The 19,378-nt window shown below is 40.1% G+C and overlaps 1 protein-coding gene across 1 annotated transcript in view; it reads left to right on the forward strand.

The window, feature by feature from the left end:
* LOC139749654 (uncharacterized) overlaps positions 1 to 19,141 on the forward strand; it is a 90,044-nt gene extending 70,903 nt beyond the window's left edge. Inside the window, exons 6-7 of the mRNA XM_071663825.1 lie at positions 2,694 to 3,112; positions 15,668 to 19,141. Of these exons, the coding sequence (XP_071519926.1) occupies positions 2,694 to 3,112; positions 15,668 to 15,684 (436 nt within the window). The 3' untranslated portion in view covers positions 15,685 to 19,141. The remainder of the gene's footprint in view (positions 1 to 2,693; positions 3,113 to 15,667) is intronic.
* Positions 19,142 to 19,378: the final 237 nt, after the last annotated feature.

The raw sequence follows: 19,378 nt of genomic DNA on the forward strand, positions 1-19,378 counted from the left end.
AAGGGAAAATGAGAGTTGGGGTGAGAGAGTATAATTAAACTTTAGGAAGAATAGAAAGATGTTTTCAAAGGAGGTAAATAACGTGTGTAAGACAAGAGAACAGATGGGAACATCGGTGAAAGGGGAAGTGAAAATAGGTAGTGATGAAGTGAAGAGATGGAGAGAGTATTTTGAAGGTTTGTTGAACGTGTCTGATGATAGAGTGGCAGATGTAGGGTGTTTTGGTTGGGATGGTGTGCAAAGTTAGAGTGGATTGGTGAAAACAGAAAAGGTGGGGAAAGCCTTGCAGAAGATGAAACCCGGTAAGGCGGCAGATTTAGATGGTATTGCAGTTGAATTTATTAAGAAAGGGGGTGCCTTTGTTTTGATTGGTTGGTATGGATATTCAGTGTATGTATGGATCATGGTGAAGTGCCTTTGTACAATGTATAGTGCCATTGTACAACGGCAAATGGGATAAAGGTGAGTTTTCAAACTACAGAGTATTCCTGGAAAATTGTATGAGAGGGAAATGATTGAGAGGGTGAAAGTAGGTACAGAGCATCAGATTGGGAAGGAGCAGTGTGATTTCAGAAGTGATAGTGTTTGCTTTGAAGAATTATATATTTTTTTTATTATACTTAATTGCCGTCTCCTGTGTTAGCGAGGTAGCGCAAGGAAACAGATGAAAGAATGGACCAACCTATCCACAAACACATGTATATTCATAAACACCCACACATGCACATATACATACCTATACATTTCAACATATGCATACATATACATACACAGACATATATACACATGTACATACTCATACTTGCTGCCTTCATCTATTCATGTCACCACCCCGCCACACATGAAATAGCATCCTCCCAAGCAAGGTAGCACTAGGAAAAGACAAAAAAGGCCACATTCGTTTACACTCATTCTCTAGCTGTCATGTCTAATGCACGAAACCACAGCTCCCTTTCCATGGTTTACACCAGACGCTTCACATGCCCTGGTTCAATCCATTAACAGCGCGTCAGCCCTGGTATAGCACATCGTTCCAATTCACTCTATTCCCTGCATGCCTCTCACCCTCCTGTATGTTCAGGCCTCGATCGCTCAAAATCTTTTTCACTCCATCCTTCCACCTCTAATTTGGATTCCTGCTTCTCTTTGTTCCCGCGACCTATGACACATATAATCTTTTTGTCAACCTTTCCTTACTCATTCTCTACAAAAGGCCAAACTATTTCAATGCACCCTCTTCTGCTTTCTCAACCATTCTTTTTATTTCCATAAATCTCTCTTACCCTTTCATTACTTACTTGATGGAACGACCTCGCACCTCATATTGTCCATATACATTTCATTTCCAACGCATCCACTTTCCTCCATACAACTCTATCTATAGTCCATGCCTCACAGCCATATAATATTGTTGGAACTACTATTCCTTCAAACATACCCATTTTTGCTCTCCAAGATAATGTTCTCTCCTTCCACACATTCTTCATCATTTTCAAAACCTTCGCTTCCTCCCACACCCTGTGACTAACTTCTGCTTCCATGGTTCCATTTGCTGTTAAGTCCATTCCAGATATCTAAAACACTTTCCTTGCTCCTATTTTTCATTATTCAGACTTACATCCCAACTAACTTGTCCCTCAACCCTGCTAAACTTAATAACCTTTCTCTTATTCGCATTTACTCTCAGCTTTCTTTCACGCACTTTTCCAAACTCAGTTACCAACTTCTGTAGTTTCTCACTTGAATCAGCCACTAGTGCTGTATCATCGGCGAATAACAACTAACTCACTTCCCAAACCCTCACATCCCCAACAGACTGCATACTCGCCTCTCTCTCTCTCTCTCCAAAACTCTTGCATTTACCTCCCTAACCATCCCGTCCATAAACAAATTAAACAACCATGGGGACATCACACACCCCTGGCACAGACTAACCTTCTGGGAACCAATTACTTTCCTCTCTTCCTATTTGTACACATGCCTTACATCCTTGATCAGAACTTCACTGCCTCATGTTGGTACTACTATACCTTCAAAAATACCTGTTTTTGGCTTCCTAAATAATCCTTACAGACTGCATGCATGCCCCTCTCTCCAAGTCTCTTGCTTTTACTTCCCTCACCACCCCATCCATAAACAAATTTATCAGCCATGGCGACATGACACACACATCTGTTGCAGACCAACCTTCTCTTGGAACTACTCAGTGTCCTTTCTTCCTACTTATATATATATGCCTTTCACCCCTGATAAAACCTTCTTAGTGCTTCCAGAAGCTTTCCTCCCACACCATATATCCTTAAGACTTCCCACGAGGCACGAGCTTAAATAGTAAATTTATAAATATGTTTATCTTGTTTACCACTGATGCTATATGTGTGTATGAAGTAAAAGTACAATATGAAAGTAAGCTCTCTACAAAGACAGAAACATTACCTCTCATCCACACATTCCTCTAGAACCTCACATAGCAGTGGACCAGGCCAGCATAAATGTAATGATATAATTTTGTGTTACTTTTGAAAGCTAACCTGTTATTTCTTTTGGGAAAAGATTTTCCCTTCTGTGCCAATTGTGTTAAATTTTTTAGACAGTAGCTGCCATTAAAGGATTAATGAACTACAGGTTGCTGTTCTGTGACACATACATATGAGGAAAATGTCTATTTTTTTAAAGCTTTATTTCTTTGACAGGGTTCTCAATCTCTCTGACACAGATGTGACTGACAGAAGCATCTTCAGCCTTTGTCATGGAGACAGAAGAGTCGGCATCAGTGCGACAGATAAACCTAGCACAGGCATCAGTGCAACCGAGAAATGCTTTAGTGAAACAGAGAAACTTAGCCTCAATGTATCAGAGAAACCAGACATCTCTAAATCCCTAATCAAACTAGATCTACATGGTACTGTAGTCACTTTCTTGGGGATACAGTGTGCTTTGATGAATCTTCCAAACCTTCAGGAGATAACACACTCTTTGTTACTGTATGCTGTTGCAAAATTACAGATGAGAAGAGAGAGAATGGCAAATTCTGTTTCAGAAGAAGGAAAAACAGTGTCTGAAATTCAGCCATTGAAAATAAGACTTCTTCAGAGTGATGACTTTGGCAAAGGTAATGTGCTTGTTGCTGATGCTCAGTTAATTGGGCCAGCTGTAAACTTGTGTCCAAGGGTTCAATATGTACACTTGCGTGACCTTAGTAATGTTGACACTGATCGACTCTTGCCACTGTTTTCTCTTGATAATGTGATAGATCTTGTGTTACAGTTTGATGAATATGAGCATGTGGATTTTTTTACTCATATTGGACCTCTGTTACAGAGACATGGTAATACCCTACAAAGACTTCAACTGCATAGTGTACAGAAAATAGATATTGATATTATAGCCTCACTGTGTACAAAGCTACAAACATTAGAACTGGGTGGATTTAACTCCTACTGCACCACTGATCCAGCAGCAGGATTTAAAGTACCTGAAGATGTAAAGGCAAATTTCAGACATCTAAAATCTGTAAAAATCAGTCATGATCCAGTGTTTAAATCTGAAATATTGACAAACTTTCAGATGCCCTTAAACTGCCTAAAGCTTATTCTTGGATCTCCTCTTTTAGAGAAAATAGTTTTAATGGAACAAAGTAACTTCACAGATACAGTCTTGATTGATATTATCAACTCTACAAAACTTCCTTGCCTTAAGACCCTCAGCCTGACATTGTGCAACAATGTTACAATGAGGTCACTATGGAATGTGGTACGACTGTATAATCCCCTTGATTCATTACATCTCATTGACTGCCGGAGAATATCAAAAAGTGATTATTTTGCACTTAAAAGATATTTCATAAAAGAAAAGTTGCAAGTTGAAGTAGAATGGGCCTGATGTCAAATTTTCCCTGGCAGGAACTGAATTATATGTGTATCTGTATTATACACCTCACTTCCTTGTATTTTAACTTTCTAAAAGGGGAAACAGAAGAAGGAGTCCCGCAGGGAGTGCTCATCCTCCTTGAAGATTCAGACTGGGGTGTCTAAATGTGTGTGGATGTAACTAAGATGAGAAAAAAGGAGAGATAGGTAGTATGTTTGAGGAAGGGAACCTGGATGTTTTGGCTCTTGAGTGAAACAAAGCTCAAGGGTAAAGGGGAAGAGTGGTTTGGGAATGTTTTAGGAGTAAAGTCAGGGGTTGGTGAAAGGACAAGAGCAAAGGAAGGAGTAGCACTACTCCAGAAACAGGAGTGGTGGGAGTATGTGATAGAGTGTAAGAAAGTAAACTCTAGATTGATATGGGTAAAACTGAAAGTGGATGGAGGGAGATGGGTGATTATTGGGGCCTATGCACCTGGGCATGAGAACAAAGATCATGAGAGGCAAGTGTTTTGGGAGCAGCTGAGTGAGTGTGTTAGTAGTTTTGATGCACGAGACCGGGTTATAGTGATGGGTGATTTGAATGCAAAGGTGAGAAATGTGGCAGTTGAGGGAATAATTGGTGTACATGGGGTGTTCAGTGTTGTAAATGGAAATGGTGAAGAGCTTGTAGATTTGTGTGCTGAAAATGGACTGGTGATTGGGAATACCTGGTTTAAAAAGAGAGGTATACATAAGTATACATATGTAAGTAGGAGAGATGGCCACAGAGCGTTATTGGATTATGTGTTAATTGATAGGTGCGTGAAAGAGACTTTTGGATGTTAATGTGCTGAGAGGTGCAACTGGAGGGATGTCTGATCATTATCATGTGGAGATGAAGGTGAAGATTTGTAGAGGTTTTCAGAAAAGAAGAGAGAATATTGGGGTGAAAAGAGTGTGGAAAGAGTATATGAGCCTGGAAAGGAGACTTGTGTGAGGAAGAACCAGGAGAGACTGAGTGCAGAATGGAAAAAGGTGAGAGCAAATGACGTAAGGGGAGTGGGGGAGGAATGGGATGTATTTAGGGAAGCAGTGATGGCTTGTGCAAAAGATGCTTGTGGCATTGAGAAGCGTTGGAGGTGAGCAGATTAGAAAGGGTAGTGAGTAGTGGGATGAAGAATAAAGATTATTAGTGAAAGAGAAGAGAGAGGCATTTGGATGATTTTTGCTGAGAAATAGTGCAAATGAGTGGGAGATGTATAAAAGAGAGGCAGGAGGCCAAGAGAAAGGTGCAAGAGGTGAAAAAGAGGGCAAATGAGAGTTGGGGTGAGAGAGTATCATTATATTTTAGGGAGAATAAAAAGATGTTTCGGAAGGAGGTAAATAAAGTGCATAAGACAAGAGAACAAATGGGAACATTGGTGAAGGGGGCTAATGGGGAGGTAATAACAAGTAGTGGTGATGTGAGAAGGAGATGGAGTGAGTATTTTGAAGGTTTTTTGAATGTGTTTGATGATAGAGTGGCAGATATAGGGTGTTTTGGTTGAGGTGGTGTGTGAAGTGAGAGGGTCAGGGAGAATGATTTGGTAAACAGAGAAGAGGTAGTGAAAGCTTTGCAGAAGATGAAAGCCGGCAAGGCAGCAGGTTTGGATGGTATTACAGGGGAATTTATTGAAAAAGGGGGTGACTGTGTTGTTGACTAGTTGGTGAGGATATTCAATGTTTGTATGGCTCGTGGTGAGGTGCCTGAGGATTGGTGGAATGCATGCATAGTGCCATTGTACAAAAGCAAAGGGGATAAAGGTGAGTTTTCAAATTACAGAGGTAGAAGTTTCTTGACTATTCCTGGGAAATTATATTGGAGGTTATTGACTGAGAGGGTGAAGGCATGTACAAAGCATCACATTTCGGAAGAGCAGTGTGTTTTCAGAAGTGGTAGAGGATGTGTGGATCAGGTGTTTGCTTTGAAAAATGTATGTGAGAAATACTTAGAAAAACAAGTGAATTTGTATGTAGCATCTATGGATCTGGAGAAGGCATATGATAGAGATGCTTTGTGGAAGGTATTAAGAGTATATGGTGTGGGAGGCAAGTTGCTAGAAGCAGTGAAAAGTTTTTATCGAGAATGTAAGGCATGTGTGTACGAGTAGGAAGAGAAGAAAGTGATTGGTCTTCAGTGAATATCGGTTTGTGGCAGGGATGTGTGATGTCTCCATGGTTGTTTAATTTGTTTATGGATGGGATTGTTAGTGAGGTGAATGCAAGAGTTTTGGAAAGAGGGGCAAGTATGCAGTCTGTTGAGGATGAGATGGCTTGGGAAGTGAGTCAGTTGTTGTTTGCTGATGATACAGCACTGGTGGCTGATTCAGGTGAGAAACTGCAGAAGCTGGTGAGTGACTGAATTTGGTAAAGTGTGTGAAAGAAGAAAGCTGAGAGTATATGTGAATAAGAGCAAGGTTATAGGTACAGTAGGGTTGAGGGGCAAGTCAATTGGGAGGTAAATTTGAATGGAGAAAAACTGGAAGAAGTGAATTGTTTTAGATATGTGGGAGTGGATTTGGCAGCAGATGAAACCATGGAAGCGGAAGTGAGTCACAGGGTAGGGGAGGGGGCGAAAGTTCTGTGAGCATTGAAAAATGTGTGGAAGGTGAGAACTTTATCTCAGAAAGCAAAAATGGGTATGTTTGAAGGAATAGTGGTTCCAACAATGTTGTATGGTTGCCAGGCACGGGCTATAGATAGGGTTGTGCGGAGGAGAGTGCACGTGTTGGAAACGAGATGTTTGAGGACAATATGTGGTGTGATGTGGTTTGATCGAGCAAGTAATGAAAAGGTAAGAGAGATGTGTGGTAGTAAAAAGAGTGTGGTTGAGAGAGCAGAAGAGGGTTCTTGAAATGGTTTGGTCACATGGTGAGAATGAGTGACCAAAGATTGACAAAGAGGATATATGTGTCAGAGGTGGAGGGAACGAGATGTGGGAGACCAAATTGGAGGTGGAAGGATGAAGTGAAAAAGATTTTGAGCGATCAGGGTCTGAACATGCCAGAGGGTGGAAGGCGTGCAAAGAATAGAGTGAATTGGAACGATGTGGTATACCGGGGTCGATGTACTGTCAGTGGATTGAACCAGGGCTTGTGAAGCGTTTAGGGTAAACCATGGAAAGTTCTGTGGGGCCTGGCTGTGGAAAGGGAGCTGTGGTTTCAGTGCATTACACATAACTGCTAGAGACTGAGTGTGAACGAATGTGGCCTTTGTTGTCTTTTCCTAGTGCTACCTTGTGCACGTGTGGGGGAGGGTGGTGTCATTTCATGTGTGGTGGGGTGGCGAATGGAATGAATAAAGGCAGCAAGTATGGATTGTGTACATGTGTATATATGTATATGTCTGTGTACGTATATATATGTATACGTCGATATGTATAGGTATTATATGTGCATGTGTGGATGGGTATGTATATACATGTGTATGTGGGTGGGTTGGGCCATTCTTTAGTCTGTTTCCTTGCACTAACTCTCTAATGCGGGAGTCAGCGACAAAGTATAATGAATAAATAAATAGATAAATAGTATTATTATTATTATATTATTATACTTAGTCACTGTCTCCCATGTCAGCGAGATAGTGCAAGGAAACAGACGCATGAATGGCCCAACCCACCCACATACACATGTATATACATAAATGCCCAAACATGCACGTATACATACGTATACATTTCAAAGTATACATACATATACATACACAGATATAACATATATACACATGTACACATTCATACTTGCTTCCTTCATCCATTCTTGTCACTGCCTCGCCACACATGAAATGGCACCCCCCCTCCCCCTGCATGCGTGCAAGGTAGCTCTAGGAAAAGACAACAAAGGCCACATTCATTCACACTCAGTCTCTAGCTGTCACGTGTACTGCACCGAAACCCTAGCTCCCTTTCCTCAAGGCCCCACAAATCTCTCCATGGTTTACCCCAGATGCTTCACATACCCTGGTTCAATCTATTGACAGCATGTCGACCCCGGTATACACATCGCTTCAATTCACTCTATTCCTTACACACCTTTCACCCTCCTGTATGTTCAGGCCCCGATCACTCAAAATCTTTTTCAATCCATCCTTCCACCTCCAATTTGGTCTCCTACCTCTCCTTCTTCCCTCCACCTCTGACACATATATCCTCTTTGTCAATCTTTCCTCACTCATTGTCTCCATGTGACCAAACCATTTCAATACACCCTCTTCTGCTCTGTCAACCACACTTTTTATTACCACACATCTCTCTCACCCTTTCATTACTTACTTGATCAAACTACCTCACACCACATATTGTCCTCAAACGTCTCATTTCCAACACATCCACCCTCCTCCACACAACTCTGTCGAAAGCCCATGCCTCTCAACCACATAACATTGTTCCTTCAAACATACCCATTTTTGCTCCCCGAGATAACATTCTTGCCTTCCATGCGTTCTTCAATGCTCCCAGAACCTTTGCCTCCTTCCCAACCCTGTGACTCACTTCCGCTTCCATGGGTCCATCCGCTGCTAATCCACTCCCAGATATCTAAAGCTCTTCACTTCCTCCAGTTTTTCTCCATTCAAACTTACCTCCCAGTTGACTTGTCCCTCAACCCTACTGAACCTAATAACCTTGCCCTTATTCACATTTACTCTCAGCTTTCTTCTTTCACACACTTTACCAAACTCAGTTGCCAGCTTCTGCAGTTTCTCACCCGAATCAGCCACCAGCATTGCATCATCAGCGAACAACAACTGATTCACTTCCCTAGCCCTCTCATTCACAACAGACTGCATACTTGCCCCTCTCCAAAACTCTTGCATTCACTTCCCTAACAACTCCATCCATAAACAAATTAAACAACCATGGAGACATCACACACCCCTGCAAACCGACATTCACTGGGAACCAATCACTTTCCTCTCTTCCTACTCGTACGCATGCCTTACATCCTTGATAAAAACTTTTCACTGCTTCTAGCAACTTACCTCCCACACCATATACTCTTAATGCCTTCCACAGAGCATTTCTATCAACTCTCTCATATGGCTTCTCCAGATTCATAAATTCTACATACAAATCCATCTGATTTCTAAGTATTTCTCACATACATTTTTCAAAGCAAACACCAGGTCCACACATCCTCTACCACTTCTGAAACCACACTGCTCTTTCCCAATCTGATGCTCTGTACATGCCTTTACCCTCTCAGTTAATACCTGCCAATATGATTTTCCTGGAATACTCAACAAACTTATACCTCTGTAATTTGAATACACCTTTATCCCCTTTGCTTTTGTACAGTGGCACTATGTATGCATTCTGCCAATCCTCAGGCATTTCACCATGAACCAAACATACAGTGAATATCCTTACCAACCATTCAACAACACAGTCACCCCCTTTTTTGATAAATTCCACTGCAATACCATCCACACCTGCCAACTTGCTGGCTTTCATCTTCTGTAAAGCTTTCACTACCTCTTCTCTGTTTACCAAACCATTCTCCCTGACCCTCTCACTTTGCACACCACCTCGACCAAAACACCCCATATCTGCCAATGTATCATCAAACACTTTCAACAAACCTTCAAAATACTCACTCCTTCTCACTTCACCACTACTTGATATTACCTCCCCATTAGCCCCCTTCACCGATGTTCCCATTTGTTCTATTGTCTTACACACTTTATTTAACTCCCTCCAAAATATTTTTTTTATTCTCCCTAAAATTCAGTGATACTATCTCACCCCAGCTCTCATTTGCCCTCTTTTTCACCTCCTGCCTCTCTTTTATACATCTCCCAGTCATTTGCACTCTACTTCCCTGCAAAAGTCGTCCAAACACCTCTCTCTTATCTTTCACTAACAATCTTACTTCTTTCCACCACTCTTTACCCTTTCTAACCTGCCCACCTCCCACCCTTCTCATGCCACAGGAATCTTTTGCACAAGCCATTTCTGCTTCCCTAAATATATCCTATTCCTCCCCCACTCCCCTTACATCATTTGCTCTTACCTTTTTCCATTCTGCACTCAGTCTCTCCTGGTACTTCCTTAAACAAGTCTCCTTTCCAAGCTCACTTACTCTCACCACTCTCTTCACCCCAGCATTCTCTCTTCTTTTATGAAAACCTCTGTAAATCTTCACCTTTGCCTTCACAAGATAACGATCAGACATCCCTTCAGTTGCCTATCTCAGCGTATTAACATCCAAAAGTCTCTCTTTCACGCGCCTATCACTTAACATGTAATCCAATAACGTTCTCTTGCCACCTCTCCTACCTACATTCGTATACTTATGTATATCTCTCTTTTTAAACCAGGTATTCCCAATCACCAGTCCTTTTTTTCAGCACATAAATCTAAAAGCTCCTCACCATTTCCATTTACAACACTGAACACCCCAAGTACACCAATTATACCCTCAACTGCTGCATTACTCACCTCTGCATTCAAACACCCATCACTATAACCTGGTCTTGTGCATCAAGGCTGCTAACACACTCACTCAGCTGCTCCCAAAACATTCGCCCCCTCATGATCTTTCTTCTCATGACCTGGATGCGTAGGTACCAATAAACACCCATCTCTCTCCATCCACTTTCAGTTTTACCTATATCAATCTAGAATGTACATTCTTACACTCTTTCACATACTCCCATTTATTTGTTTGTCCTTGGCATTTGAGAAAAAATGCACTGTTTGTGCATACATGTATATGCTATTAATTTTTCTATCTTTCTGTTTCTTAAGAGTTTCAGGGACATGCACAGCTTAAAAGAAAAAGAATCCTTAAAGAGTAATGAAAGAAAACTTGGGATAACTAGGTTTATCTTTAACTTAGTGTCTTGATATTCTAATTCAGTTATTTGTTGACCACAACCACTCAAGAAATGTTCTTGGCATAAGTATCCATGATACATTAGAAATGTTTTTATGTAATGTCCTTTGTGATTTTTCAGTAGAAGCTTTTCATTTGCATCTACTCACTTATGAGTAATGAAAGAAAACTTGGGATAACTAGGTTTATCTTTAACTTAGTGTCTTGATATTCTAATTCAGTTATTTGTTGACCACAACCACTCAAGAAATGTTCTTGGCATAAGTATCCATGATACATTAGAAATGTTTTTATGTAATGTCCTTTGTGATTTTTCAGTAGAAGCTTTTCATTTGCATCTACTCACTTATGACTGTTTAATAATTGCTTAGTTCTCCTATAATGATGAAGAAATTTTGTTTAGATAGTGTGTACAAATAATTTGTACTTCTAGAAATTGCTTATTTACGTTCTTACAAGCTCTTCTGCCAAAGTTTAAACAATCTTAACATCTTGATATTCCTATATCCTACACTGCAATGTTGCTGGATGGACTCCTCCTGCTCAAGGTTATACTGTGAGTGAAAAGTCACCATTGGTGATACTGTATTGTTAGGAGTACAATCTTTTCAAAGAACTTTTCATTTCAAAAAGAGTCTAAATTTAACTGCTACTGGAATGAGCACAGCTTTGGGCAGCAGGAACCTTTAGCAAGACTTTTGGTCATAGGTAACACCAGGACTCATGAATATAGGCTGTTTGAGGGAGCTGACTCCTTAAATCACCGTTTCAGTTGATGCATACGATAGTTTAGTCTAGGTTTTACTTGCCAGTCAGCAGTCTCCACTCTTCAGTGATGTCATCATCCCATCAGTTGACGTAATTATCACTGATTGCCACAAATTGTTTGAATCCTAGGATGATACAGACCTTCTTTCTGGTTTCTCCTCCCTATCTTGGATGAGTATCCTTTTCTGATTTGCTTTTACCGTGGGCAAGATTTTGCCATAAGGCAAAGCAATATGTAGGACTCACCCCTGGAAAATTCGGCTAAAATTAGATGTGCAAGATACGTGTAGTATTATGTGTAAGATGTAGAAAGTGTTTGTTTGTGGACTGAATGTTGACAATGCACCTGTATGTGAGGGTGAATGAAAAGACAGCTATATTGGTCTGGAATTGGAACTTGACTGTAACTGTTGTGCTAGTTCACTTACCCTCTTGATACCTATTGTGTGTGAGCAGTTACCCATCTGAACTGTATAAGGAGAGAGTTCTATACATGTGGGGCCCCCACCTTGTGTGTTTATGTGTAATTATCTGTTTGTACATTCTGGGGAGAGAATTTTACACTCATGGGGCCCTTTGTCTTGCACTTTCTATACTATCAAGAACTCATAAATCTTTGTAAGCTACAAGCATTCATTATCTCCATGCTTTAACCATTCCTGCTATCCATCACTTTACATTCATCTTGACCAACCCCCTCCTCAGCCATTGATATCCCTAGCACCTTATTTAGAACTGTTTACTGTCTGTTTCATCCGAATTAAGAACTTAAAGGCAGTTATCATGTCATCCCTGTCTCTTCTTTTCCTCAAGTTAGACACCTCCACCTTTCATTTTAGCTCAGCTCTCTTATTTCAGATATTTTGAATGGTATTCTCTGGATTGTCTGTATCATATCATTGTGCTTTTGTAAAAGCAGTAAGCAGTTTTGAGAGGTATAATCCAGCTTCAGTCTAATACAGTGTATGTTAGTGAATGGGTTTACCAAACATAAGCTTGTCCATATATGCGAGTGCAATTTTGATATTTGTTAGGACAGTTTACTTCCTTCACAATGCTCCTGATGTGTGGTTCCAGCAACAGATGAGGCACAATGTCAACCCCTAGATTCCTGCAGCTTAATTCCTGCTAGTTAGTATTCATAGTGGGGCTTTCTTTCATCAGGTCTCATCCTAATTACCTTGCACATACTTGGATTGAATCTCATCATTCATTTATCAGATCAGTTTTGGAGTTTGTCCAGGTTTCCCTCTAAGTTGATGCATTTGTTTTCATTCCTTATGTCTCTCATGAAAATATGTTTTGGTGTGAGGCTGGACATTTAAGTAAGTTGTTAACATACATTCACTATAGGAGTGGACCGAAAACTAAGCACTGTGGCATGCTTTGTGTAAACTCACACCATTTAGGGAATGCATCCTTTCCTTTGGTGTTTGTTCCCTTCCACTAAGGTAATCCTCATTCCAACAAAAGACCATGTCTCTTATTCCTGATTCTAGCTGTATGCTCTTAATCATATTCTGATATTGTCAAGGACTTTCTGGTAGGTTAGATACACACTGTCTATGCATCCATCTCTGATTTAAGAATGAGCTCATCCCGTCATAGAAGTCCAGCTTTGTGATGCACACCCTCTTTACCCTGAAACAATGTTTTCTCCCTGTTAAGTAGTTTCTCCTTTGTGGGTAGTCATAATTTTTTTTATTGCTTTTTAGTGTTTTACAAGCCAAATTTGTCAACAAGAAAGGCATGGAGTTCATTGCAATTTCCCATTCTCCTTTCTTAAACACATGTCCTCTTTCACATCTTTGGAACTACACCTTCCTCTAGTATGGAACAGTATTTTAAGATGCCTAGCAAGTGTCTATATCCATGCCTTCAGAACAAATGTGTAGTCTTCATCAGGTCCATCAGCATTATATAAGTTAGGCTGTTTTCATAGCCTTGTTATATCTTTGTTGATATTCATACTTTCATAGACTTCTTCCTTCTGCCACCTTTCAAAGGTAGGTGTAGTACATAGAGTTGTGGATGGTTAATGCAGACAGCATACAGAAATTTTAGAAGTTGTATGATAGTAGAGAATCTTCAAGAAATGTGGTCCCGCAGATGTAACTCCCTTCCTATGCAGTGATTTCAGAAGTGTTTTCAGAGAGGACAATAATAATGATGATAAAATCATGCTCAAGCCACCTGGCCACACCAATGTAGGGGAAGTTATATCACCTTTTTTTTGAGGTTTTCTTTACTTGTTGTAATATGCATAAATGTTGTTAGGAATACTTTTCTTGATTTTTAATTTTTTGTACATAGAAGAGTGTCTTGGAATCACTTTCAAAAATTAAGGCTTAAGGCTAAGGTGTTCCTATACATGTGTTGAAACAGGAAAACAGCATAAGTATTTGTTAAGGTTTGTGAATAGCTTACTGAAGTGTAACTCGGCTCCACCTGCAAGAGGTTACATAGTTGTTCCCTTCTACTGGAGGTAGTAGCCTTGGGCTGAAGGAGCCCTCAGAAAGGTGCTAGGTAACAGCAGAACTCTTTCATGGAACAGTCATAGGAACTGTTCCTGTGGGAATTTTATATGAATAATGTCATATTGCCATTGACCTGATTTGATGTGGCTTTGATGGTCACAGTACAAAAACCTTCTTAGGATTAGCATTTAATTTATAATCTGAAATTTTTTCTGGATAAGACATTTGAGTATGAGCTCTTGTGTTCCATCTTGCTTTGGGCTAAAAAAAAAAGGAAAAAATTATACACGAGCACAGAGGGAATCTTTTCATTAGTGTCATGGTGCACATTATGTAACCATGTGAAAAAAACAAAACCTATATTATTAGGAATATGTTCATGGAAGCAGAAGTGAATCATAGGGTGGGGGAGGGGGCGAAAGTTCTGGGAGTGTTGAAGAATGTGTGGAAGTCGAGAACATTATCTTGGAAAGCAAAAATGGGCATGTTCGAAGGAATAGTGGTTCCAACAATGTTATATGGTTGTGAGGCATGGGCTATAGATAGAGTTGAGCAGAGGAGGGTGAATGTGCTGGAAATGAGATGTTTGAGGACAATATGTGGTGTGAGGTGGTTGGATTGAGTAAGTAATAATAGGGTAAGAGAGATGTGTGGTAATAAAAAGTGTGGTTGAGAGAGCAGAAGAAGGTGTTTTGAAATGGTTTGGTCACATGGAGAGAATGAGTGAGGAAAGATTGACCAAGAGGACATATGTGTCAGAGGTGGAGGGAATGAGGAGAAGTGGGAGACCAAATTGGAGGTGGAAAGATGGAGTAAAAAAGATTTTGAGTGATCAGGGCCTGAACATGCATGAGGGTGAAAGGCGTGCAAGGAATAGAGTGAATTTCAATGATGTGGTATACCGGGGTCAACGTGCAGTCAATGAATTGAACCAGGGCATGTTAAGCGTCTGGGGTAAACCATGGAAAGTTCTGTGGGGCCTGGATGTGGAAAGGGAGGTGTGGTTTCAGTGCATTATTACATGACAGCTAGAGACTGAGTGTGAATGGATGTAGTCTTTGTTGTCTTTTCCTAGCGTCACCTCGCGCACATGCGGGGGAGGGGGTTGTTATTTCATGTGTGGCGGGGTGGCGATGGGAATGAATAAAGGCATACTATGAATTATGTACATTTGTATATATGTATATGTCTGTGTGTGTATATATATGTATATGTTGAGATGTATAGGTATGTATATTTGCATGTGTGGACATGTATATATATATATGTACATGTGTATGTGGGTGGGTTGGGCCATTCTTTCGTCTGTTTCCTTGCTCTACCTCGCTAACGCGGGAGACAGCGACAAAGTAAAATAAAAAATAAATAAATGTTCAGACGAGTGCTCTGAAGGTAAATGCTGTATTAGGTATTACTGTATAGGTATTACTTTGGTTTTTGCTCCCAAGAGCTGGCTGCTTGTGTGCTCACTCCACATGCTAGACCACGCAGTACTTGATAAGCTGCTGTGTCACATGATTTGTGTGGCCATCAGCAACTCAAGGGTGGGCTGTTTTGATTCTGGTTTCTTTCTACCTTTTCATTCTTTCCCAATAACTATGACCTGGCACATTTCAAAAGACAGGTTATTTGTTTTCTCAAAAATTTCACAAATATTTTCCCTTTTTTTTCTTTTTCAGTTTCATAATTCTCTATATTTCAGTTAAGGTCTGGCCTTGATATGGACTTTTCTCTGTGACTGGAGCTTTCAACATGAAAAAAGAAAGAAACTGCTGAGCATACAAACAGGCAAGTGAAATGGACACATTGTGTATTGTTATTGGTCTTCTTCTTGAGTTAAACTTAATAAACCTTCAGGGTAATACAACATCTTGAACTATGCAGTACACTTAGAGCCTTACAACCTAGTCAGAATTACATATCATTGTATCTGAAAAGGGCAGTGTACCATTCTGCTTCTCTTCTACTAATTACACTGGTCTACACTTTTTATTGTTTTCTATGTCAGTTTTCCTGGGAAAACAACTTAATGTCATTGTTGTATCTCTTATATGTGGTACCCCTGCCAATGATTTTGTTGTAGCTGTCTTTATCCAAAGTTTCCTTGTACAGGCATGCCATGACACCATTATTTGTGGGGGGAGACCACGGCCAGACCCTGTGCTGTCTGACCACCTCTCTGTTGAGCATAAATTCCTCATATCTGACACACAAAGACACCAGTTTCACATAGCCTGTCTTTGGTACCTGTACTTTCTTATCCTAAATGTCATTCATGCCTTTCTAATTTCTTGCATGGCCCCTCCTGTGGCACATTGATAGACAATTTCGTAACATTGAAGTTTGCCAGATTTTTTGTATCAAACTCAAAGCTTTTCAGCTTTGCTAACAAATCCTTTGAAGTCTTCAGGAGTGAACAACAGATGGATCCTAAAGCATTCATTGTACCCAATGTTATTGGCCTCATGGGTATACCTAGCTTGAGAACTTTTGGAAAGCCCCTCATTCCTATGACTGGTGGTTTTCCTCAAGTAGGCTCGTCAACTTCTTCTTCTCTGATATATCTAGTACTTCTTGCACATTTTTTTTTTAACTGATAGCTTTTCTCCGCATACACCTTATGTTCCTTATATGTTGACTCATCATTCAGCAAGTTCCTCATTTTACTAACAGTCTACTCTATTCTTCACAACCACAGTATTGCTTGTCTTTATTCTATCACTATGTTCTGGTCTCTACTCAAATTGCTTAGGGCTTTCTCTTGATTTGACATTGGCTTGTGTCTTGTAACAAAATAATCCTTGTGTGAACCACTTTTTAAGTGCCACTATCCTGCCACATGCAATTTTGTGTAATATATTCCACACAACTCTCTCTGGCCTCCCCAGTATCAGACTTAAAACCCAGCAATAACGTCTCTGCCTTTGTTTCTGTTAACAGTCTAGTTGAAAGGTTTAACACTATGTCCAACCTTCCCACTCACTGTTATCACATAATTATGCTGATTTCCATTACAGTTTCCCTTTCCAGTTTATTGACCAAACGCTGGGACAACAATATATGATGTGCTTTGTCTATTGTACACTTTGATTTACTCATCCTTCCTCTGAAAATGTTCTAGCACTGTCACTTAATGGCTTCCCACTGTTTCATGGTTGAACTGATGCAGATATTGGTCACACTCATCTGTTCAAGCAGTCTTGTAAGAATTTCCTGTGGTTCAAGTAGCTTGCTTCATCCCCTTTCCTTCTGTACTCATACCTTTCCAAGCCTGGTTCCCCTCTCATTAGCAAAAAAATGCGAATAGTTCAATATACACTGATTGGTATGGCGAGTAAATATAGGTATGAGCTTTTGAGCTTTTTATTGGTATGCTTCCAATGAGATGTAGGGGTATGTAGTCTTGTGCCTTTCTATCTTACTTCAGCCTCTCTGAAGGAGGATTCTCCAAAACTTGAAAGGAATAAAGCTCAAGACCTCTAACCTATATCTGCTTACCATCCTAATCCATAATCTTTTCGTAATGAATTATTCACATTTGTCAAGTGGTGAAGGAGAACCAGGTTTGAAAGTGTATGAATACGATGCAAGAGAGGAAAAAAAGCAAACATTGGACCGCAAAGCTCTTACAGGATTGTTTGGATGATTGTTAACAATATCAGCGTCAGTTCAGATAAGAAATGCTGGGAAGCCACTTTGTGATAATGCTAGAACATTTTTAGAGGAAGCATGTGTTAAATATAACAAAGTATACGAATTAATGTTCAAAGAATGTAATAGACCTTTGTTCTCTTTCTCCTGTTTATTGACCAAAAGTTAGGACAATGCACAGAAGAAAGTATCACGAAAATTAGCATATCTGTGTAATAGGTGGACAGCATAAAGGGTATGCAAAGACCGAAGCAATAAAGTTAAAAAGGAACGTGAGAACAGTGCTAAGCAGGGCAGAGAGGGGATGAAGATTGATAAGCTTTCCTGAAGAGGCCAATTGTCCACCAAAAATGAGACTCCTTGAAAGTTCACAAGCTAATTACATTGACTGTAGGGAATGCTTTAGGATCCACGTCTGGTACAGACCTTAATGAATCAAAGAATTTATCAGAAAGGCTGAAAAGCATTGATTTTACAGTAAAGAGTTGACATACATCACTTCAGGTTTCTTTATCGTTATGCCAGTGGATGGGGCCGTACTTGGCGTTAGAAAGGCGGTGGATAACATTCAGGATGAGAAGCTACTTGTATGAAGAATGTCGTGCGTCTGACCTGGGGAATTCTCGTTCAATAAGGTGCAGTATTGACAGCACAGGGAACTGTCCACAAGGTCTCTCTACTGCCATAGCATGCTCGTATATTAAGGCTTTGGAGAACATAGCTACAACAAAATCATGGCCAGGGGAACCAAGTAGGAAAAATTATGCTTATGATGTCCAGGAGGAATTCCCATGGAAACTGCCTCGAGCAACAAAGTAAGAGTGTTGAAGAGCGTGGGTAAAATATAGAGTTTATAGTGGAAGGGGTGATATATTACCCAATAACATGGAGATCTGATCAGGGTGTAAAGTTCTTGATGTTGCGTAAACTTACCAACAAGAGAAATATTATTTGTTCCTTTTCGATGTCATGAAAGAAACTCAGGCATAATCCTAGAGTTCTCTTTAAGGGAATTAGAACATACAGCAATCAGTACTTGGAGGAAGAGAACAGATATACCATCAAGATGTTCCATTACCATGAAGGTTTATTAAATTACATACAGAAGGAATGCTAATACATAATGTGTCCACTTCGCTCATCTGTTTGTAGTTCATGAGGTCAACATTTCCATCCATCCATGTCCATGCTCAGGATCTACAGTTTTCTGTTCGAAAATTGAGTCATTTTGTTCCTAAGACAGGAGTTTATCGGTTTTGAGACTAGTTTATACAGAGTGCCTAACATGATACTTTCCCAGAGAATCATATGAAAACAGTAGATACTGAAAGTAGAGCTTTGCCATACTGACTCCTATTTTTAAACTAATTCAATTAAAGCCAAGGATGTAAAGATAATGTACTTTCGTTGGCATAACCCTCAAACACATTATGATTTTCACTTAAAACATCGATGAAGTTCCCTTTCATATGTGACAACAATACATAAGTGATGTATCATGCAGAATAAAGTAATTAAATGCTAATGTTATATTCATTTATGAAGCCAACATCAGGGAACAATTGTACAATCCTTGGTCACATCTGAAGTGCAGACAGAGCATATCTGTGATGCGTCTACTTCCTGCGGCTACACTGTGCCTGGTATAGGTTATTGATCTGGTTGGCGTCGGTTTGCAGCATGTGTGACTTCTCGTAGGGGTCAGTGAGGTCAACGCCATCCTGCAGTGGCACAATGGTCTCTAAGACGCCCCACTGGAGAG

This window comes from Panulirus ornatus, chromosome 7 (genome assembly GCF_036320965.1).
Source record: "Panulirus ornatus isolate Po-2019 chromosome 7, ASM3632096v1, whole genome shotgun sequence".
Classification (NCBI taxonomy): Eukaryota; Metazoa; Arthropoda; class Malacostraca; order Decapoda; family Palinuridae; genus Panulirus; species Panulirus ornatus.